This window comes from Colletotrichum truncatum, assembly GCF_014235925.2.
Source record: "Colletotrichum truncatum strain CMES1059 chromosome Unknown Contig_0010, whole genome shotgun sequence".
Lineage (NCBI taxonomy): Eukaryota > Fungi > Ascomycota > Sordariomycetes > Glomerellales > Glomerellaceae > Colletotrichum > Colletotrichum truncatum.
In genome coordinates this window covers 2,717,445-2,740,438 of record NW_027222407.1, presented here as the reverse complement: position 1 = coordinate 2,740,438, position 22,994 = coordinate 2,717,445, and the positions used below count along the sequence as shown (strand labels likewise).

Below are 22,994 nucleotides of genomic sequence, written 5' to 3'. Positions count from 1 at the left end.
TTGTTCCGTATGGGATACTAGTGCTGGTGGCCCAGCTTGAGTGTGCTCCAAAATACCACATCCACAAGTACCGCCTCACTGTGATTCCGCGGCAGAGGTACCCGCTTGACCCCTCTCAGTCCCCTCCTTCCTCCGCCCACGCTAAGCTGCACCCTATGCGTTCCTAATTGGCGCAGGGTACCTGACCTGACCTGACCTGACTGAACCGGCCCTGCCTCCGTCCCGCTACCTTTTTGCTTGCTGCAAATCTGCGGCAGTTTCGTGGTACCTACTCCTCCTTCCTCGCTGCGACATCCCATCCTCACACGCCTGCCCGTCGCCTGCTGTTGCCGCCTCCTTCCTTCCTTCCTGCTTTCCTCGGCCGCCGCCTACCTGGCTCCTCCCTCCTGGGCTGCGCCTGCGTATACTCCTCCGCTGCTGATATGGCTGGGCTGGGCTGGGCTGGGCTTGGGGTCTTTCTCCATCCGCAACAATCCAAGCCAGGCCAGGCAGGCATGTACGTACCTCAGGCGCATGGGACAAGGTACTGCCTACCTTGAGCCGTCCCATTCCTCCCCCAATCCCATGCTGTCCCATGCCACAGCGACCATGCCCTCCTGTACCTTACCACGACGACCCATACGCCGCGGATACATGCTACTCCAAAAATGAGAGTCCAGACAACCAACGACGCAACCATATCACTAGACTATACCTCCGTTTTTGCTTCAATCTGCCAGCTCCGTACTTGCCTGCCCTTGATTCCTTTTGACCCCATTCATTCGTCCTTGTTTGACCTGCTTCGTTTACGTTGTCAGCCTGCCCTGATTCGCAATCTTCACCAATACACTTCCGATAGCCTGCCTTTCTTCTTGCATCTGCTGCAGTCTACCGAATCACGGCCCTCCATTGACGACGCCCGGCAACCCTCCACCTACTTCATTTACACGGACGATCTGAAGTCGACCTTTCTTCACCTCTTCCACTTTATACCTACCGCCGAATTCCCTTGTCCTCTCGCCTTCACACACACTCTCTCTCAAACTCCAACCACTTCGAGAGTAGGGCGGATCGAACCCATCCCCGATTCACCTTCAACCTTCTTGAAGCTTTTCTGCCTCCAACTGGCTCTAGGTTCTCCACCCCACATCAGCGACTGACCAAAGTGACGAGTTCCTTGGTTCAACAACGCCGACGAACGAGTTTCCGAATTACCCTGATATGGCCAGCGAGTAGACGGGGATTGTCTATAGTCACGGCAGCAAATTCGTTCATTTGAAGAACCACACCCTCAAACAGCGGAGATTGGACCTGTCAGACAAACACAACAGGTCAACTTTGTCTCCTGATCCGATCTTCTAGATTTCTTGGTGCCCAGAAGTCGTTGTTGCTACTGCAAATGTAGTAACTGCCAGCTTTGGATTCCTCTTCACTTGAGTCCCTCGACCCGCCCTCCTCACAATTCTGTCCGAACACTCTTCCGACATAATCCTCGAACAACAACTGGCCCCTTGGAAACGACCGGCTTGAGGTCTCCGACGAATTATCTCGATTTCCCGCTCCGATGTGTTCGACTGCCGCACCTTTGCCCTTCTACAGCCTCCCCCTCTCTCCTGCACATCCTGCATCGTGCAGACAGAGCTTCTCTCAGCAAACTTACCAGCCTGCCTCCTCACAAAAGAACCCTAGGTTTGATCTTGGGGCCGGAACTGCTCTCCGCCGAGGCGGGCTTCGCACGCCGCCAACTGAAGCCATGAGTGCTACTTACCACGCCCCTCACCTCGTTGCCTACGACAGCCATGTCCTGCCCTCATATCCCTCGGCTGTTGCCCAGGCAAGGGGTCCTAAGGCTGTCGTGGCCGAGGCCGCGAGAGCTCCTCAATATCCTAGATACCCCCAATCAACGAATACCTACCCGCAGGCACCACCGGTAGCGAACCCCGCTTCCGCCACGAGCCAGTATTCCACGACCTCGAAACACTCTACTCGTCCATCAACACCGTCATCTGGCGCCGTTAACAGGACAGATGGCACTTCGTCAAGGAGAGGCTCCTCGGCTCTGGTCCTGCACAGTTTGCACATTCCTAGCTGCATCAATCCCAAGGGCGGCAACTTGGCAGACTTTGCAGCTCAGGTGGGAAAATCGATATCAAAAAGACGAAACGATGGGCTAACAACTTACAGATCACTTGCCTCTTCTGGTTCGAGTCCATGGATACACTGAGAGCTGCCGAGAAGATCCGATCTCGTCCGTCGAATGCCCCAGTGGCCCGCCTGACCGAATACGCGACTCCGTTCCCTCAGTTTAAGAAATGGGCCTACAGCGTACTGTCGACGACTCAAGTAACACAAAATGTCATTCTCCTTGCGCTTCTCTTCGTATACCGACTCAAGACGACCAATCCCGTGGTCAAGGGTCGATCTGGCAGTGAGTACCGTCTCCTGACGGTGGCACTGATGCTAGGCAACAAGTGTAAGTACAGGTTATTCATGGGCTAAGGGACTTGAGCTGACGAGTTTAGTTTTGGATGACAACACGTACACAAATAAGACTTGGGCTGAGGTGTCTGGCATCTCTGTACAGGAGATTCACGTCATGGAGGTCGAGTTCCTTAGCAACATGCGTTACAGCTTGCTGGCGACCAAGGAGGAGTGGGAGGAGTGGCTCGTCAAACTGGCATGTTTCTCGGAGTACTACGAGCGGGCCCAGAAGCAACCAACCTCGCCGTTGAGCAAGGCCTTCACCTCGCCAGTTACCTCGCCCACAGCAGTCGTACAGCCTGCGGCTACCTTCCCTCCCCTTACACCTTCTGCCACCGCCATTTACTCGCCGAACACGACCATGCAACCCAACACTCAGGCATGGCCTTCTGCCTACCACAATGTCCCAGTCTCGCCCCTTACTGGTAAGCACGTGGGCATGAACGGAAGGAAGAGAAGCTCGGAGGAGGATGTCACCGACCCCCCAGCGAAGCGATTGTCGAGACAGCCCACCGCTATGGCCCCCGTCGTCCGACCCCCGGTCGTCAACGAGCAGCCGATGCGTCTTCCAGTCCCTAACCTGACGCTGAACACCAACCCCAATTCCTCACAGATGGCATACCCTCAGACGACTGCCTACTCCACTCAGCCTCACGTGTCGCTGCCTCCCCTAGGCACCGGTGTTCGTGCCATGGCAACTGTCTTCCCGCCTACAACCGTGACGACTTCGATGCCACAGCTGCCTATGCCGGCGACGGTCCCCATGCCGCAGGCATCTCTCACCCCGGCGACTGTCTCGATGCACCCTGCAATCGGTTACGGTACACCTACCAAGAGACACAGCCCTGGCAGTCTCTCGGTTTATGCCTCGTCGCCTCTCGGCGAGCAGTTCCCAGGATCGGTCATTCACACTCCTATCGCCCACACGCCTATCTCACACTCGCCTAGTGTGTACCTGCAGCAACGACCGAGCCCGTATAAGCCGATCCGTCATGTCAACACTCTTCTCTATCCCCCGCCATCGGCATCTCTTAACGAGTATCATCTGCCTACAACGCAGATGCACTATCAACCCCTCGGAAGACGCAACGACCTGCGAACCGGAGTTGTTCCCGAGTTTATGAATGCTCCCTTCAGAATGAGCCAGGTGCCCCAGATGCTCCATGGTCTTCCTCAGGGACCTTACCCGAACTAGGAGTTTGGGCTTCCACCGTTACCACCTTTGTGGACACATCACTAGCATGGATATGCATACGTGGTTTTTATAAGTTTCGTGATCATATTTCTAGCATTGCATTATTTGCGGCGTCGGCTGGGCCATTTATTTTTACGACAAGTCTGGGCAATGGCCGGAATTGGCACTTGGGGATACACTTGGAATTTGGGATTTGGTTGATGGAAGGATGGAATGAAGCTACGGATCACACATTAGTGAAAAACTTGCATCAGGTGGAGTTGCGTCTTTTTGGGAATCGGTGGGCGGACTAGGAAGAACCGGGCCGCCCAGGTTCGTGTAATATCTACCCGAAGTGCGAGGTGGCTCCTCAGCACAAGTATGCCCCTACCAGCGTTCAGTATGGGCAGGAAGATTCAGGATTTTTGGTTCTTCCGACGGCTTCGACCGTCTGACAGAGTAGATAGATGCAAATGTCAGCAATGACGGCACTAGATCATGAAAGATCGAGACAATCAAATAAGTAAAACATGTACCTTTGAAAGTTGTTTTTTGGTATAAATGCGAGAAGTGAAAAATCAGTATCGAATTGTGTTGAGCAGCTGACCAATAGGAGAGCGACAGTGACATTGCAATGTTGAAGATGATGTGCACCGTGCATGAAGTGTGAATTCGCACTTCGCACAGTCTTAGTAAGGGTCATGTGGACTGAGTGGTGGTGTTCATAGATGATGTAGACTCTGGTTGGCAAGATGCTTGCAGGCTGATTGGCCGTTTATAAGGAGAATACGAAATGAGTTTCTACTATTTGTATGTATTCTTTATAAGATCCCTTCCGTTCTTTTGTCAGATGACATTGTAACTTGACTGGGTTTGGGTGATTTGTATGAAGGCGTGTGTAGGAGCAAGCGGTTGAGGCTATGATATGTCCTACTTCGATGCTGGCATGGCTGTCTTCAATATGTCAAAATCATATTAAGCAGGTCCTATTCAATTCCCCCTTCTCCAGCGGTTTCGGGACGTAGTTTCTTGGTTGAAATTAGTTGGTACAATACATTATCTCATTCGAATAAAGGTCGCTTTAGTCTCAGAGTGACCAATATTTCTTTTTGCAATCAAAGGGATATGGACACTGAGGATTCCAAAGTAACCAGAGACAGAAGCGAGTTGTGAGAAGAAGCTTGTGTTTTTGTTTTATCTTTGTACGCCCTCATTGTCTCGGAACAGTGTTGTCGTCTGCAGATGACAACGTGAAATTCTTCACAATGAGGGTTGCTAACCACTGACTTCCTACAGCATCTGGGGTCGGCAAGAAACGACTCGGTCCACAGAGCAACAATAGGAAAGTCACAAAGGAACTGCCGACAAGGGACATGTATCAATGCTTTGCATCCAACATCAAAACATAAATATGCATCTCTGAGGCATCGCCAACTCGACCCTGGCTCTAAATCCCCTGGGCAGCTCGCGATGGCAGACCAAAATATCCAGTACCAATTCGGCACCAGCAGAAAATTATACATCCTCAAGGGCTGCACCGGAGGAAAGAGTTGTCTATACGAGCTTCACAAGGGCTACCACTTCCGCGGTAGGGACAGAACGGATGAGGAGGAGCATAACCTTACATTCATCAAGTTTGTGTGTCTAGACGCCAAGAGGAAGAAGAGACTCGAGGAGTTGGCGTCTTCGGAAGTGGGTTTATCAGACGCTTCTGCCTTTGTGAGTATCTCATCCTTTCAAACGCAGTGGGCTTTGCTGACAGGCATAGGAACATGTAGTTCGCTACGAAGATTATGTCCCGCTCATCAACGCCCTCGTCACAGACCACCTGGATTGGCAGGGTATCGATCCCCGCAAGGCCGCCATGTCTGACGATGTCGTGCTCTACGTTGCCTGGGACATGTTGCAGGCGCTTGCGTATCTTCATGGACGCGGGGTCGTCCATGGAGACATCAGACCACAGAATTTCCTTTCGTATCCTCGCTTCCCATCGTCCTCTAGGAACCATTCATATAGTTACAAGCTCATGGGCCACGGCCTTGTGCCCAAGGTCATCCGAGACTGGTCTTTCCCAGGATCCGCGTACACCGCCCCAGAACTCCGGGGCCGAAAATACAAACCGACTTTCGCGTCCGATGTGTGGATGCTTGGGCTGGCGCTGTGGGAGCTTCACGCCTACGGCCTTTCTCACAAGGTCCCTCGCTCATCGAAACCAGTTGCGGAGATGTCTGCGGCGGAGTTTGTAGGGCTGGAGAAAAGGGTCAAGGGGTGCCACGGCTATAACCACGGGATCCTCTGCAAATTGCTTCGGGAGATGTTGGTGAGAAATCCGAGGGGGCGGGCCACGGCAATGGGTGCCCTAACGAGCCTTGCTGAGTTCAGATTTAGGAGCAATGAGGGTGGTACGTTGGAGGTCGACCTGCAGAGAGTTGAGGAGGCCATTGGACACGCGAGGAAGGAGATGTGGCAGCGGAGTGTCCTGGGACGGGCAGCTGAGAGGGTGAAGAGGCTTGTTGGGCGGCTTTTGGTCTTTATGATTGCGCTTTGGGTACGGGTTTTGTAAGTACTTCACATCAACATCTGTGGGTTTTTGACTTACTGTTGGATTAAAAGAGGGTGTCGTTGATGAGTGGTCAAGGATATAAGGTATAGTCGCCCCCAGTTTCTGATATAGGAGCCGCCGTCAAACTGTTGACTTGAGACCATGTCCATTGCTTGCAGCCAAGTCTGCTGACTTTCTCCTCGCATACTCTTAACTTTGAACCGCCATCCTCTGGCGCCGATCTGTTGTCACTACACATCGGTGCCCCCAAGGTCTCGGGCTCACTACGCATTGACCAATCACCACCCGTCACCTACGACAAGTAGCTAGTTTCGACCAGTCTCGGCGATCGTCCTCCCTTTCCACCTCCAAACTGACAGCTTACCATTGAATCCGTAGATCCCAGCTCACGATGCAACCTCCGAACGGGACGGCCCTCCCCCAGGATCGCCGTAAGTTGCGCTCATCTTACACTCCAGCTCACTCACAAGAGCCAATCATTTAATCAGAACAAGCGACAAATCAGAGAACAAAACGAGCAGGTGGAAAACGGAAACACATCAGAACACGGTGCCTCGTGCATTAAAGTGCCGGGGAACAAATCCGCGCCAAAAGGGAAGCTTGTCTCGCCCTGTTTCCCCTGTCTGTTCTTGCGCGGTCCGTCCATGTGGCATCGCATCGTGGCCGCGGGGTTTGCCGTCACACAAGAAACCCGACTTCAGTCCCTCACAAGCGCCCGAGGGAGGTTCTGCCTAGACTAGACTAAACTAGACTGGGCCGTTTGTCGTCATACACAAGGCAGATATGTTGAGTAGCGTTGGAATGGGTTATGATTCCATTCGTGTTTATCCATTTGGCTTCTCATGTGAGTTTCTAACCTCCGTATGCATCTGCGCGCTTCCGCCTCCTTTTGGAATCCAAAGTAAACACTCAGACCGTCCGATTATACAACGCCTCTATACCGGTTCAGTCCCTCTCGCCCCCTTATCCCAACTATCTCATCACACTTGTGCTCACTTTCACCTCAACAGTTTCGGCGTAGCTGCCCAATATTCGCCTCACACCACGCCACTGCAAGTGAATTCTCCATGTGAACAACATCATCGCCTTTTCCCACTTTGACAGCCGCCTGCCTGCCTGCCTGTTTGCTTCCCTGTCTCGGCTCACCCATCAGAAATCCTCCACGACCGCCGACATACCGGGTTGACCCCCGCTCGGACCGAACACCAGACTCGAGGAGTGCAGGCTCTGATACCGGGGAACTCGAAGCTCAACCCGCCAGTCGCAAGGTTTCCGTGACCGCACTGCCCTTTTTGTGTTTGGTTTTCTGGGACGTTCCTTGATAAAAAGTCACTCACCGTCTTTGTTATCCGGACCTCCTTGTTCCTTCTTTCATCCTTTCTCTCCTCGGTCGACGAGGGAAGCAAACAGCTCATATAACCTCGGCCGCCTCAGACATAGAGCAGCCGGTGGTCCGCCAAAGACACCCTCGCGGCAGCCAAAACTCACTCTCACAGCCGCAATCTCAGGAGGCGCATGTCTTAATATCATCAACACAACTAAACGCTCCATCACCAAATAACCACCAAAAATGCCTCTTCGCCGCCGCGAATACTCCCTCTCATCCGATGATGAGAGCTCCCGATCCAGCTCAAGATCCCGTTCTCAATCTCGCTCTCGCTCACGCTCACGTTCACGCTCACAATCCCGTCCGCGTGCCCGCTCCATCTCCCGCTCCTCCACCGCCGGTCCCCATCCTCGCAGCAACACCCACCGCAAACATCGCAACCGCAACCACCCGCGCTTCCGCCGCCCCAGCGTGAAAACCGCAGCAATCTTCGTCGCCGCTCTAGCAGTCGCTACAGTGTGCGTCCATCGCATATGGCAGAAACGCACCGCCCGTTCGGAGAAGGACCACTGGGAGAACTCACCCGGCCGCCACTCCCGCCGGCGGAATGTAGTCCGTGACAGGCACAACGGGTACCTCGATGGCGGCGGTTATAACCACAGCAACAGACGGCAGTTGCACGACAGGGACTACCGCAGCCGTGGCGGATCGAGGTTCTACGACGACGAGAGCGACGGGGACCCGTATTACTCCGACTACTGCCCCTCTCCGAGCGAGAGGACGAGGTTTCCGCGGAGGGAGAGAATAGGTGATCGGAGGGGGCGCGGGTTGGAGGCAGAAGACGGTGCTGGTTCTGCGTTTGGCGGGGGCAGAGATGAGCTTGTGAGATACGAGAAAGCGTCAACTGCGCGCTCGGAGGCGGAAAGTAATCGGCTTTTTGACGAAGACACGCGGTCTCGCAGACGGTTCGAGGATACCATAGACGACTGGAATCGAAGGGATGCAAGGCGGGAGCCCTCCCCATCAGACGAGCGGAGGCCTGAGCCTATACCTGCTGATCGGAGATCTCGACGGAGGTCAGACTACTATTAGGAAGACAGACATTACTGGGTCAGCACTCAAGATGCAAGGATGTATAAATAGTCGTTGTTTAATTGTCATCTAGTCGGGCTATCTATCGACAGATGCAGTCAGTTCTAGTTCCATTTCCTGATATCAAGTAACGACGCCACCCAACCCTCCAAATGCATCGTATTCATTATATTCGTCTATTCCACGTTCACTACCAGAGCTTCAGTGATGGGCGCTGAAGCAGGCATCTCGCCAGCACCATCGCTAGGGGCCGCACTCAAAGCCCGCTCCATCAACCTCATCTCTGCGTCTACGGCCGCCTGCCAATTCTCTCCTCCAGTCCGCATCACCAGCGGCGTGCTCAACTCGGCTGTGAAGTAACTCTCTCTGCGAGTACTACCGCGCGCCACGCCCTCTTGAGCCGAAAGCGCGCTCCGAGTGCTGCGCATACGCTTCCCTGGTCGGCCACCCTCGCTGAGTAGTGTACCCCTTTGTATCCGTTCGTGCAACAAGCGGTCGTCAAATCCAATGATACCGCGCACGTAAGGGGCAACTTCCAGGGTGATCATCCGCATAGTTCTGTCGAATACTGAAGGCTCCAGGCTGTTGGATAAGCTGGTCGCCGCCTTCTCAGAGGCCGCGATGGGGTCAAAAGCCAGACTCATGTCATAGCGTGATACGACTGTGTCCCTGGTTGGCTTGATAAAGGACTGCCGCATCTGCCGGATAGCCTTGCCCTCTCCGACGCAGCCCATATCCACTCCAGACCCAACCGTTACTGGAGCGGATTGGAGGATCTGGCGGGCGGTAGATTTAAGGGTGGTTGCAATGGCAGTAGCTGTATAGGTGTAAGTTGTGAGCAGAGGCGCTTCGATAAGCCGCCTTCCTATTATAAAGTCATCCCGCGTCTTGCCCGAGATGTCTGGTTGAGTAGGGTCGAGAGGCTCCTGTAATTAATTATTAGTCTTGCCTAGTCAAAATTACTAGTGACAGCTGAGTAACTTACCTGGAATTTAAGCCCAAAGTCACCGCTGGAGCAAAGATCAGCCGCACTCATGGCATCTGTAAAGTCGGAAAACGCATCTAATGCGGCAGCTCTGTCTCCGGCGGCGGATGTTTGAAGGCGGTTTGCCCAGGACATCATGTCCAGAGAATCATGCCAGTTGCCCAAGTCCAGTCCCAAGCCCTGCCAACCCTGCATCATTAACTCATCTTCCGCGGCCTGTGGGTTTGAGGTTACTGCAGGGTCACGGCTGACCCATCCCATGCCCTCCAGATATGTTCCTTCACTGACAACACGGACGACGTCCCCGTTCTCGTCTTTGTCGCACCCCTTGGGCCACCGGGGGTAAAACCAGTCAAAGCCACCTCGTCGATCGCCAACACCAAGCTGGCACCAGTAGTTAAGCTCCATCAAAGAGGCCCGTAGGTCGTAGCCCTTTGATTCGTATAGCGCACTTACTGCAGCCCGTCGAAGAGCATGGCCCTCGTTGGCAGCGATAAGGAGAAGCACATCAACCGCCAGGTCCTCCGGGGGCGGCGTGAAGCGGAATATGCCGTACAAAATGAAGTTGTGAAATGGAACCAGATTTTCGTCGTTGCAAGTCATGACGAACGGTCTCCTGGACTGGGCAATCAGGTTCATGATGGTTGCCCAGAACTGCTTGTCCTCTTCATAAAGAACATCCACTTCCTCAAGAAGAATCAACGATTGCTTTTGGTTTTGAGTCTTTGCCTTGGTGGCCTTTGGCGTTTCGGTCGGCTGCTCAATTTCTGGCTCGGGGTTCGGTTCAACATTCGGCTCAGCCTTCAATTCGGGCTTACTGGTTGCTTTGGGCTTGAAAAACGACATCATGGTACCTTGCTTGCCGGACTTGATGTCCTTTGATGTCTCGTCATCTCCTTTGCTGTTGTCATCTTTTCCGCCTTGGCGATTCTGCTGAACGAGATGGTTCTGTGTCATGTCGCCCACCTTTTCCATGACGTCCTTGCCATTACGGCGGCTGCTGGCGTTTATCTCGAATATCTCAAACCCCAGTTCCTTTGCGACAGCATAGACAGCGGCAGTCTTCCCAGAGCCATGAGGACCACTGAGAACGACTGCATTGGTCAATCGGCTCATGTCTTTGCCCACATCTTTGCGAACTACAGTTTTCTTTGGGCTGCCCTGGCTGTGTGTAGGAAACCAGTCATCTTCATCGTCATCTGAGACAGTCGGCAGAAACTCTGCCTCATCGCCATCCGGTACGATAAATCCGTCAAGCTTGTTGCGCTTCCGCTTCTTCTTGGTAGCAGAACCAGGCTTGACGCCGGACAGTTTCTGGTCGGCATTGGCAGCGCCAGTGTCCACAGATTGAATTCTGAGGGTTTGCAACCAGTCCTTGAGTAGTACACCCTCCTTACCGATTTGAAGAACCTCCTCAGCACAGATCGGTGCATATTTTTGTGCCCAGGTAAGCTCCTCGCACTGGGATCTGTCATATGCTGAGAGATTGGTTTCCAGTGAATTGTAAAGCCGAGCAACTGCCGGATGAGGTTTTCGCGTAGATGCAGTAAGGACTTCTTCGTCACTTTCTTCAGCCTGCGCACCGAGCGGCAGACATGTTCTCAGCTCAGATTTAATCCTTGACCGCAATTTGCGACCGCTTTCGAAGTGCTTTCCAGGAAGGCGAAGCTCCGATGGCGGTGGCTTGTAATCGTCGGTAGCCTCCTGGATCGACTTCGTTATGCTAAGAGTATCCAAAGACTTGGCGAGTCGATCAATGATAGACTCTCCAGGCAAAATATTTGTTGTTTGGCCTTTGGATTTTCGAGATGACACATCTAAAATATGCTGAGGCGTGGGTATATTCTCTTCTTCAGCCGACAACCCTCTGACATGAGCTAAGCTTTGGGCTGGCCAAGCGGGATGACAAGAGCCCGGTACTTTCAGTCCCATGGATTTCATTCCAAACTGCGGAATTTTCCCAGACATAGGAACTGACCGGTGCTTCTTGGGAGAGCATGGCGTCGAGCTGAAAACGGTTGCCCTATGTGGTTTTGGGGCTGGTGCAGTGGGTGTATCCGACGGCTTGGCAGCGTTTTTTGACTTTCCAAGGAACATGGGGTGAGTAATACCTGACTTTGACTTATCTTGGTCTGCCTTCGGGACTTTGGCGCGAGATTTTCGAGGGGTTGATTTCGACTGCGGACTAGGCTTTTTCGATGGGCTAGCTAGTATCTGTTGAATTTTGGGACCAATACGTGCGCGTGAGTCCGCATCATGACCGTACTTAATAGTAACAATGCGAGATGGCTTGGCGGGTGACGATAAAGACTTAGCACCCTTTGAAGCCTCTGCAGCATTTGTTTTTGGCTTGGGAGGCGAGCCAATTGTGCCAGTCTTAGGGTTGAACTTGAGTACTTTCGTGGTCTTGGGGGCGTCATCTTTCGCAACGCTCGATTCCAAACCAGGCATTGGTGCCGGCGGACCTGGGATCAAGGCCGGGGTAAAGGGCTCAGGCAACAGGACAGGGCCCTCTTGAGCAGCGACGGGCTCCGGAGGCGGTGTTCGTGGGACCTCATTTGCAAGTGGCGTTGAGGGCACCCCATTGTTCTGGGAGAAATGTTTCGCTATGTCTGTCGTTGGCACATTGGGCTTCTTCCTTGGGCGTCCTCTCTTCTTCCCAGAGCCAGGTTCAGTATTGATGGTCTTCTGTCTCTTGTACCCACGCCCGTCCTCGCCCAAGTCAGACGAGTGTCCTTCAATATCACTGGATGCCTGCTGGGGAGTTTGTGTATGCTTTGGCGGTCTATCCGAGTACTGGCTCGGCGTCTGCTCGTTCACATTCGGGGTTTGTCCGTTCGTGCTCGATTCGGCTGTTGGAAGGTCGGTAGTCGTTCCTAGGATGAAGAATGGATGAAGTTTTGCATGGGAGCTTTCTAATCCTTCGGGAGCCATGTTGGCTACTAAGAGAGTTCCCATGAGACCAGGCGAAGCTACAATTGAATTGATGGTTAGCTTCAAGGAAGTTCAAGATCTGGGGGAGTCGAGCCGTACGCTACGGCCGTCGCGCCCTCAAACTACGTCAGAGGGCATGCGACTCGATTCTTATTACACAAAACAGTATAATGGGCGACAGGAGACTCAGCGAAAATGAAACGTCAGGTTACGAACTTGTCTCCTCAGCAGAAGGTAGAGACAAGGCACAGGGTTGAAGTTGTCGAGGGGGGGTGTGGGTTGTCAATGTAGAGCATCACCAGTCGCGTGAGTCGCGTAGAAGAATCGCCGGGGTAGGCAGCGTGTAGCGCGACTGCCATTAACATCCTGGATCCACACCGTATTCATGGCTTATCGCTTATCAATTATCAAGCTTATCGATACCGGAGATCGGGTTGTGGATAATCCGACAGCTGCAGCTCAGAAAGTTTTCACGCACTGTCAGGCCATTAATAAATTAGAAAGACCAGACAGTGTGAGTTTAGCAAAGTCAGCATATCGCACCCCACTACCGAAAGTCCTCCAACTTTTTTTTTCCTCGAGTTTGAAGCCATCACTTACACGGCAGGCACCTTTGGTTGAGAAGAGCCATTGCAGTAGCAGCCCGACCTAGGCACTGCCAACAACCCATTCGAATCGACGACATAGTGCCCAACTTTGCGACGATTCAAAATGGCTCCCACATTTCGCATCCACCGGCCAGATGTCCTCGCATCTCTGCCGCGTCCGCTCGACCATACGAAGGGCCAGTACCACATCGGTGAAGTCTATACCCAGAAGGCTGGCTCAAAGAAGAGGAAGAGACTTGAAGTTGTCGTTGGAGTCGATGGCGAGGCTGCCAACATCTACCATGTCAGTCTCTGGGTTTCTGCGCTGTTACGATGCCTTGCTAACCTCATCAGGTTCCATCCTCTGGTTTGCGAACCTCGTATCCCATTCCTCCCCAAGAATCATTCACTTGCGCGCCGCACTCGATCCGATACCAAGATGCAACTGCAAACGGTCGCAACAACTACACGTATCTTTCTACTCAAGACTCCACGGGCGCCAAGGTTACCCTTTGCCGCGATGCCATCGATGCGACCGGCAAGACCATCTCTACGAGCACCTCCCAGCGGTTGCGCAACAAGTCGCCGGTCACGTATCTCTTCACTTCATCCTCCGTCGATGCCACCGAGGCCGAATTGAACAAGTCAGAGAAGGGTGAGTTGATTGGACTTTGCAAAGATGGCCAGGTTCTCTGCCTTGACGCGGAGTCCTTGGAGCAGAAGTGGAGTGCATCTTCGTACAACCTGTGCAGAGACTTGCTCCCGTCCACCGTTGCAAAGTTCGAGGTGGAGTTTGGTCTCCATGCTACCGCTTATGAGGTCTTGAACGGGGTGTTCAAAGGCAGGCAAGATGCTTTTGGCTCTTTTGGGCGTCAGATTGAACCCAAAACCTTCAACCCGGACGTGCTTACCATCGTCGTCCGTGCCAGCAGTGAGAACACCATTTCAAGGTTTCTCATCGTTCTTGGCGTCCTGCCCACTGTCTCTTCTCAGCCATTGGTTCAGGTTCACGTCACTCCCCTGCCATCTCAAGACGAGTTCTTGGCAGAGACGGCTAGCTACCAGCTCCACGTCCAGTCCGGCAAGCTTCTCCAGCTCACTGGCCCTCTACTCCGAACTTACGATCTCACGAGTGCTGTCCCTAAGTTGCAGGGTCGTCTGCCGCTGGCTGACAACACCTCGTTCCTCCAACTCTCAGAGCACTCGGTTCTCTGCCTGTCGTCGAACACCGCCAGCATCCTGAACCCCACGTTCCACTCAGTCCAAGCATCGACATCAGTTCAGTTGCCCGAGGGCCACGAGCAGCAGGCGCCAAACCTGGTGACATTCCTTTCCAAGCTGGATATGGCAGTCGCTGTTGTCGGCAACACTCTCATCTCTATCCAGATTGAGCGCCCCAAGTCACACGGCAAGGAAGGCCTCCTCATCGACTCCATCGGTCGTGGCCTGCCCAGGTCAGACCGCGTGCCAGCCAGTCTGCCCAAGCGGACCGGAAACCCCACCTTTGAGGAATACCTTCCCGGCACGCTCTCTGATGAATATGTAAAGGAGTCACTGGCGGATGTGGAAAAGGCAGACGGTTTCCTGCAAGCGCAGGATTGGAAGGCGTTTGAGGCCTTACTGGCTCAGAGGTTCGGGGTTGCCATTGACCAAGACGCGGATCTGAATGGAGTGCAGACGCCGGACTGGAAGTGGCTGGAGCGCTCAGAGAAGTATCCTGCTGTAGATCGCCGATGGGTTCTCTACGCCATTAGCAGAGTATTCACGATGGACACGCAAGGATCGGAGGCTTCGGTCCTTCGCTGCACACTCCCTGCCAGCAACGTCCTCATCTACCTCATTTCGGCCGGGCACCTTACCAACGCCAACATGTCTGCGGCATTCAAGGCCGAAATGGCCGAGGTCACTGGCCAGGAGACGGTAATTGATAAGCTCATCCAGTGTCTCGTCGACATGGATCCTACGATGGAGCTACTCCTGAATTACGTTTCTTCCACTAAGCTCGCCGAGAAGGAGCTGCTTCTCGTCATCCGAATCATCATGCGCAGCCTCGACCAGCAGTCCAGACTGCTTCTCCCTGCGCCTAAGGAGACGAAAGAGGAGGACTACGTTGAGATGGAGATTGATCACTTGGAGAAGGAGCTGGAGCTGGCCGAGTACCACCTTGGGGACGATTCCAACCTCCGCGCACGAGCCCTCACAACAGCGTTTGAGAAGCTCGCCAGTTATGCCTCAGTCGCCACGGTCCGGGCTCTGCGAGAGACGTTCAACCCAACCGAAGTCCTGTCGCTCATCCACCTTCTGCGAGTCCAGCTTATTGGCAGCGCGTGGACGGCGAGATACGTGGACCCTACAAACTTCGACGGCGACAGTTCCGCAAGGGCGCCGCCGGATGGCGCTATTTCCCTTATTGCAGAGCTCTTGTCTCGCTGCATTGACTCCGTTGGACCCAGTGGCTGGCTTACAAATGGAACATCATCAGACGACCGTGCAGATGCGGCTGACTTTATTACGGCGCTGAAGCTCGAGGTCAGCGCAGCGCTGGAAGGACTCAACGAGGCAGTCTACCTGGACGGCATTGTCGGCGAGGCAGTCCAGTACGGCAGGGCTGCCACAGCTGGGAAGGCTGCGATGGCAGGACGCGGACAGGTCGCCAAGCCGGTGTCACTCGACGTCGAGGGCTCGCCCCGTCTGCCTTTGGGACTGGTTTCCAAGCAGAGTGTGCCTCATCTGAAGATTGTCTCGGGCGGCGAGGTTCTTGAGAGGAGCTCCCGTGAGAGGGGACACCTGCTGAGTCAAAAGGTCAAGGCATACTCGCTTGAGCGGATTGCCATTTGAGCCGCATGTCAGACGAGGACGATACTATCATGTGAGATTACGGGCTTCGGAGTTGGGGCTGATGACAAAAGAAAATAAGGAGGGGGAGCGAGGCTTTGCACGGAGCTGTAGGTCTGGGGCAACGGAGCGCGCCCTGAAGGAGGTGGCTAGTCTACCAAGTCCTATGAGCCGCAGAAGTCAGAGAGAGGAAGGAAGAGGAGGGAGACGAAACAGAGTATGCGTACATAGAGAAAGAGTCAACGCCCCCATTGGAAAAAAAAGATACCATGAACGGATACCGAAGCGTACATTTTTTTGAGGCGCGACGACCCGGGTACAATCGGTGAAGCCAACCTTTAGTAGCAGGTGACGGAAGGTATAGAGATAGAGATAGAGAGAGAGAGAGAGAGAGAAAGCCAAGAACAACCCCCTCCATGGCTGGACATAATAAAGTTTGCATTGATTAAAGAACAGTTTAACGAGGAGTTCTAGCGGCCAGGTGACCACGTTTGGGTGAAGGCGGGAATCGGATCGAGTGACTTGTGAGAATACCGGACGAATCGGAACCAGCAGAACCTTTTTCTTACTTCTGTCTGACATCAAAGGGTAGGTATCTACTAGTTAGTATCCAAAGGGGGGGCAAACGGCAAACCGGAGTTTGTTCGTCGATCTTGGGAGGGGGGAATGTGCACTTTTGCAGATGTGTGTGTGTGTGTGTACATGGAAAGTGTTGATCCAGTTTGCAAGGTTTCTTGTGGTCATTTTGCTCAGAAACAATGTATTTCGACATACATGATGCTCAGGTGTGACAAACTAGACCATTGCACAACTCTACCATTTATTGCAGAATATCAGGAATCTCGAAAAGCATAATTGACTCATTCACACAAAAGTTGGATTACCAATACATCCGAAATGGTGCAAAAAAAAAAAAAAAAAAAAAAGGTCGAAAGACTTAAAAATAAGACAAATCAAACCTTCATATTGTGAATTCCTCGGTGTAGCCAAACGGACATCATGTGCAAGAAGGGGAAGGGTGAAGAAAGGTTATCAAAGAGCGGGACGATCCCCCGTCAGAGCATCTGCAGAGGAGGCCCGGTCCCCCCGGTCAGACGACTTGACCTGACTCTTTTCGACTTTTCAGTAAAGTTGATTCGCGGCAGGGCTGTGGTTTACCATCCATCCGAAGCATGATTGGATTCCGCGTCCCAAGTCCATAGGCAGAAATTAGGAGGGTACAAGTAAGAGGGGAGGGTTTCTGCCTGGTAGATAGGACGCCGAGGAAATCTGACAGCCTCATTGTCTCACAAGTTGGACTAACTAAGTTTCAATGGTCTTCCAGGAAAGAGCAGCACAAAACGGGTTGGGTGCGTGGTGGCTCAGCTTTTTCTCACAAGCAGGGGGCTGGGCTGGCCAATCACAAGAAAATATCGACCATGAGCCGGGCAATAGTTCTCTGGCTGAAAAGCTCTAGCTTTTCAGACACTCAAAGCTGCTGCGGACAGACGCTTCGGCAGCTTATTCTGGGGCAATTCTGAATGTGGCTTATCGGGCAGTTTGCTACGACACTATTGCTGCAGACTTGGGTCCAGCTGGTAAAGGCCGCGTTTTAGTGGTTCAGCTTATCCGCATGAGGCAAACGATGGTTCAAGACGTTTCTTTACGGGGAGTAACGTCGGAGGCCAGAGCATCTCGGACGAGGCAGACGGAAGTACTGTACAAGGCGGGTTTGTGATGTTGAACGGCAAGTCGCATGGATGGATGGAAGGGTCTGGAGGAAACAAGGTTGCGCAAAAGCTCGTCATGCGCTTTTCGTTATGCTACCCTGCAACATCAACATGAGACGAAAGGGTAATAACTTAGGGACCAGAGCGAAAGAGTCATAGGCCTCGAGAGTTTGTCGGAGAAGTGGCATTTACACGGGAATAGCGGCATGACATGTGCAAACTGCAAGCCTCCTGCGACTCGGGCGTTCGTCAGCAAACTGCAAATAAGAAAGACTCCGTTTCAGGGCTTTCTCTTTTGCCTCTGTACACATTTGGACTGTGTAGTCTTTGAAGTTGCAGTTGAGAAACAACTCGAAACGGAACGCCACGACAGTCTACTAGGGCAGCCAGGCTTTGTCGTATGGCCGTTTTGTCTGGTCAGCGGTCCAACGGATGGAAACGAAGGGGACAGAGCTTCTAGAAGGGTCCCAACTTACTCTAGCGTTTGTTTTTTTTCTTTTATGCCTTCGTGTTGCAGGCATATTACGACGGTGGATGAGTGAGTTCCCAAGGGCCAAGACGAACTCATATGCATGACCCAACCCAAAGAGCTGTTTCGCCCCCCGTATTCTCCAAGGTGGGCGTTCGCGGGTTCCGTAGTAGCATTTTCTCTGCTGCAGCTGCACCAAATCTCCACTTGGACCGAAACCCCTTTTCCATAATGTAGGTACGAACGAGATGGACACGAAAGATGTGGTGGTTCTTCCAACGTCCAGATCTCGGGGACCGCCGGACGAAACCTTCCCCTTCCTCCATTGTGGATGGAGTCTTTGATGCAGCTTGGCTAGGATAGCGGGGTGGTCCAGGGACGAAGCAGGGTTCTATTCCTCTCTGACAGTGAGAATTCAGTCGGTCGGAATTTTGCTCGTCGGTTCGAGTTCTGCCTTGACACCTGGTCACCCACTCACAAACGCCCCCAGGGCTTTCTTGGCCCAGTAATTCCTCTTTCTCATCGAGGCTTTGCGAGGGGCATATTTGGTCTCCTTCGCACCCCTCCAGTTGGTGGCGCAGGGTCGAAACAGGGCCCATCCCAGCTGGCTGGGGTGGCGGTCGAAGAGCAGGCACCCCCAGAGCCACCATGCAGTCATGACGATGCAAGAAATTGAGCCCGGACCACATGGCTCATGTGGTGCCTACTGGTACTACGTAGTTAGTAACTCATCCCCCCCTGACCGTTAGCATGACGGTGGTGATTGAAGAGTCCAACGTTGGCAGATGGATACAGCCCAGCCCTATGGAGAAACAAAATCTGTCCAAAACACGACGGTGCTATTTCAGGGTGAATGTTTATGGAGAGGAGTTGTCAAGTAACAAGAAAATATAAAGAAGATCTGGAAATAGCCGTCAAATTGATTAAATACTCCCCTCTCGATGTTGTGCCCGTTAGGAGATGGATCCCTGAATAGCCCATCGTCATCGCCGTGGAATACTTCAAGGTTGATGATGAGTGTGCCCAGAGAGGAAGGCGGCAGAACAGAGAGGCACACTCACAGAGAGAGAGAATGAGATGGAGAGAAGGTGCAAAGCAGACACAGGCTGGGAGGGTGCTTGCTCAGGGTCTTTTTGTCCGTTCGGGCGCTAAGCTCCGATGGGCAGGAAACGGTGCAGATCCAGCAGTCACTGGCCACCCAACCCTTGTACCTCTGTTTGGAAAGAAGCCCTTTTCAGTGACCCCCGGACGGGTTATGATTTCATGCATCTGGGACCAATACGTCACCGACAGGACCTCCGTCTCGCATCCCACCTTCCCCCTACCTCACAGTACTGTGCATACATCACCACATTACACTACTACAGCCAGCCTTCTGAGCTCTGCCACTGTTCTGTACTAAGACTGAGTGTACAACAAGTACTGAACGAATCATTTGCCTTAACGGTACCTGATGCCTGGCCTCGCTTGGATTGACTCAACCTCTCCTCTCTCCGTGGCAGAGCTCAAGCCTCTCTTATGACCACACACCATCGTTTGTAATGGAAGAAACGGATTGGGCTTGTCGTGCAGATCGGGCTTCTGCTGCGCTGATGCTACAGCTTTCTTGCTGCTGTACCTTCCGTACCTTCTGTACCTTCTGGACCGGCTGTACCTGAACCAAACGACGGATGCTCAAAGAGATATCCCCTTTGAGCTTGAATTCCTTCCAGGCCAGCCATGCCCCGGCACTCACTTTCAAGACCATGTATATCCGTACCTGTGGCCCTCTAAGCGACGCGGGGCCCAAGTTTGGAGTCGCCTGCGCCATTTCGTCCACATGATTTGCTGCCGTGTCCCCAAAACGACGTATCTGTACTCGGGTAGAGTACTCTTGCAAGGTACACGTCGACCACACCCATGCATGCCCATGACCCCAAGTTTCCCAAAGGAAAGGGTGACTTATTCTGGGGGTGTTGATGACAATATCACAATGAAGCCTCCACGTTTCGGAGGTCACCACCTCTACCTTCTCACCTGGCCTTGTCTTTCCGGCCATAATAACAAGGCCCTTGGAGTTTGTGATTGACGACCACTTTTGCCTTTTTGATCTCGATTTTTTATTTTTATTTTTGTTTTTTCTCATTGCCCTCACCGAGTATCACTGTACACAATCAACTACTATCCCATCCCATCTACCTTGGCCGCCCCGTCCTTGACTACTTCCCAATCTTGGTGTTATTCTTGGACCTCACGTAGCCCATCGCACATTACAATCCCCTCATTTCACCCTTCATCTTCGTCTCTCGACTCCCCCTGCCCAACCATCATCCAGCCTTTCCCATTTCAACCATCGCACCTTCGTCACCCACGTTCCCCCCCTGGTCTTTTACTCAAGACAAGACCTCGCGCCTCTCCTCTGATGCCACACCTTTATTGCTGTTCCTGACCTGCACCATTTTCCCTGATCTTAACGCGCCCTCCATATTGCGTATACCCGTCGATCTGCCACCTCGACTCGACCTCTTGTCTCGTTTCCCATCGACCCGGCAATTGCACAACTTGAGTAGAAGATCCTCTGGTCTCCCAGCTTTTCCACCTCACTTTCTTCCGAGACAACCAAGAACAACCTCTCATACGGGAATCGCTCGTCACCGAGCAAGCAAACCACCAATACTGACTACAACCACAATCTCCCCCCATCACTGCCGCCGTGATGAGTAACGGCACCCCAGTCCCTAATCTCAGCGCCGTTGACGCCTTTGCGCGCGCCCTCTTCCGCCGCGCAAAGACGGCCGGCCCAGAATTTGCAGACATCGCAACCGTCGTCCGCCGCTTGCATACAGTCCTTAAGCACCTAAAAGTCGAAGCAGAGGACCCGGACTCGCTCCTCAACTCTGGCACTGGCGCTGCCGTATACACCCGCCAGCTGACTCCTCTTGTTGAGGACTGTGACTTCACCCTCAAGCAGCTCGACACCATCATCGAAAAGTATGGCGGTGTCGACAGGCTCGAGGGCCGTGAGCGTGATATGGTCGCCATGATCCGCACTAAGCTTGCTGATCAAAAGACAAACATCGACATGTTCCTCGACACCATCCAGCTGCACAACCCCACAAAGGCCCAACGTGTTGTCGACGAGCAGGGTGGTAACCTTGACGCCATCAAGGACAAGGTGGACGCCATTGCTGCGAGACTGTTCGCCCGGAGAGACAGCGGCATCGGCGACGACGATGAGGACCTATGGCAGCAGTTCAGGACTGAACTGGAGAAGGAGGGCTTTTCCAAGGAAGTTTTGAGGAAAAACAAGGTACGCAGTTCTTAACTCCACATCGTCTACGCATGGGTGACAAGCTGGTTGACTGACATATCTTTGCCCCCACAGGAGGTTCTACGCGCTTACATCCGCGAGTTGGAGGAATCAACTGGAAACGACGCAACGGCACCCCCGTCTGTCCGCGGCCTGCTCGCTCAAGAACGCGCCCACCCGCACCCAGCCATGGCCTTCACCCCGGCGTCCTACCCTGACGGCGGCGAGACCTATGGCTCCCTCGACGCCCGGGGCAACCGCCGCATGGCCGACCCGCGCTCCTCCGTCCCGAACATGCCAAACCAGTACAGCACCCTGTCGACTTATGAGCATGACACGGACGACGAGCACAACGACTCGCTCGCCCTCATCTCCACCCGCGACCTCATGGCCATGGACAACCTCAATACCGGCATGGATAACCTTCGCCTATCCACTGCACCCCTCCAAAACTATAGCATTTCCCCCTCGTCCGCCTCCCCGTCATCCCGCTATCTGCCCCCGGATGTAGCCGCAGTTCGCGCGGCCGCAGAATTCTCCTCCTCTCCAACAAGCAACACCGGCGTCTCCCCTCGCTTCGTCCCACCTATCCCGTTCCCTAACGGCGGGCCTCCCCCCACCTCCTATGGCGCCTCCCCACGGACCTCAGCCAGCCGTCTAGCTCCGGACCGCTACGGCATGGACATCCCGCTCGAGGCAAAATGGACACGCATTCGCCGCGCCCTCGTCTCCCCCGAGGTCCTGGAGCGCGCAGGCGTCCGCTATGAGGCACGGCCAGATTACGTCGCAATCCTAGGTGTGCTCTCACGCGAAGAAATCACAAATTATGCCCGTCTCTCTGCCGAAGCCCGCGCAGCTCGCTCCCGTGGCAGGCCAAACGGCAACGGGACCAACACAAGCCCGACTTCACATCCCCGTCGACGCGGCGACTCCCGTGGTGCCTCCTCCTCGTCAGACGACATCCTCTGGGATTCATCTGATGCATCTTCAGAAGCAAGCAACGATGACAGAAAGGGCAACAAGACATATTACATCGTTCCGCCGCCGTCAGACAAGGAAAAGGGCACTTCCCCCGCGGCGACGGTACAGCCAAAGCCGATTCTCAAGAATAAGAATGAGAACCATGTGCGCTTCGACCCGGAGCCGCACGAGGTCGAGCCTCAGTCTTCCTCGCCGCGTTCATACCGTGATGAGAAGGACAGGAGACGACGGCCATCGCGTAGGGATCACGACCGAGAGCGGGAGCGAGACCGTGATCGTGATCACCGCGATCGTGACCGTGATCGAGATCGAGAACGAGACCGCGATCGCGACCACCGTGACCACCGCGACAGGGACAGAGACAGAGACCACTACCCGCGCCGCCACCACCGTGAGCGTTCTGACCGCGAAAGGCGGGACAAGAAGAAGGCATGGGGCGAGACGCTAGGTGCGGTAGGTATTGGTGGCGCAGCAGCAAGTCTGCTCAGCGTCCTTACGGAAGCCGCTTCTGTTTTGTAGTAGACTCGCCATGTCACATATTATCATTTGCCTGTTTTGTACGATTCTGTTGGAGAAGGAAAATTCTGTA

At 53.6% G+C, this 22,994-nt stretch overlaps 6 protein-coding genes across 6 annotated transcripts; 5 read left to right on the top strand and 1 right to left on the bottom strand.

Annotated features, from left to right (window-relative positions):
- Window positions 1-1,732: 1,732 nt before the first annotated feature.
- CTRU02_214215 (cyclin-related 2) lies at window positions 1,733-3,655 on the top strand (the record flags this gene model as incomplete). The annotated part of the gene is made up of 3 exons (XM_036729532.2): window positions 1,733-2,113; window positions 2,164-2,452; window positions 2,502-3,655. The coding sequence occupies 3 exons, from the start codon at window positions 1,733-1,735 to the stop codon at window positions 3,653-3,655; spliced, it is 1,824 nt and encodes a 607-aa protein (XP_036578703.2).
- A 1,843-nt stretch (window positions 3,656-5,498) lies between these two features.
- Window positions 5,499-6,260, top strand: CTRU02_214214 (uncharacterized protein; the record flags this gene model as incomplete). Its single annotated transcript, XM_036729531.1, has 2 exons — window positions 5,499-6,193; window positions 6,248-6,260. The coding sequence occupies 2 exons, from the start codon at window positions 5,499-5,501 to the stop codon at window positions 6,258-6,260; spliced, it is 708 nt and encodes a 235-aa protein (XP_036578702.1).
- A 1,507-nt stretch (window positions 6,261-7,767) lies between these two features.
- On the top strand, window positions 7,768-8,616 carry CTRU02_214213 (uncharacterized protein; the record flags this gene model as incomplete). The annotated part of the gene is made up of 1 exon (XM_036729530.1): window positions 7,768-8,616. The coding sequence occupies one exon, from the start codon at window positions 7,768-7,770 to the stop codon at window positions 8,614-8,616; it is 849 nt and encodes a 282-aa protein (XP_036578701.1).
- Window positions 8,617-8,792: 176 nt separating this feature from the next.
- CTRU02_214212 (AAA family protein) lies at window positions 8,793-12,559 on the bottom strand (the record flags this gene model as incomplete). Its single annotated transcript, XM_070206200.1, has 3 exons — window positions 8,793-9,542; window positions 9,602-10,368; window positions 10,390-12,559. 3 exons carry the CDS (start codon window positions 12,557-12,559, stop codon window positions 8,793-8,795), a joined length of 3,687 nt encoding a protein of 1,228 aa, XP_070060232.1.
- A 687-nt stretch (window positions 12,560-13,246) lies between these two features.
- CTRU02_214211 (uncharacterized protein) lies at window positions 13,247-15,960 on the top strand (the record flags this gene model as incomplete). Its single annotated transcript, XM_036729528.1, has 2 exons — window positions 13,247-13,426; window positions 13,477-15,960. 2 exons carry the CDS (start codon window positions 13,247-13,249, stop codon window positions 15,958-15,960), a joined length of 2,664 nt encoding a protein of 887 aa, XP_036578699.1.
- A 4,870-nt stretch (window positions 15,961-20,830) lies between these two features.
- CTRU02_214210 (uncharacterized protein) lies at window positions 20,831-22,924 on the top strand (the record flags this gene model as incomplete). Its single annotated transcript, XM_036729527.1, has 2 exons — window positions 20,831-21,424; window positions 21,500-22,924. The coding sequence occupies 2 exons, from the start codon at window positions 20,831-20,833 to the stop codon at window positions 22,922-22,924; spliced, it is 2,019 nt and encodes a 672-aa protein (XP_036578698.1).
- Between the last annotated feature and the right edge of the window lie 70 nt (window positions 22,925-22,994).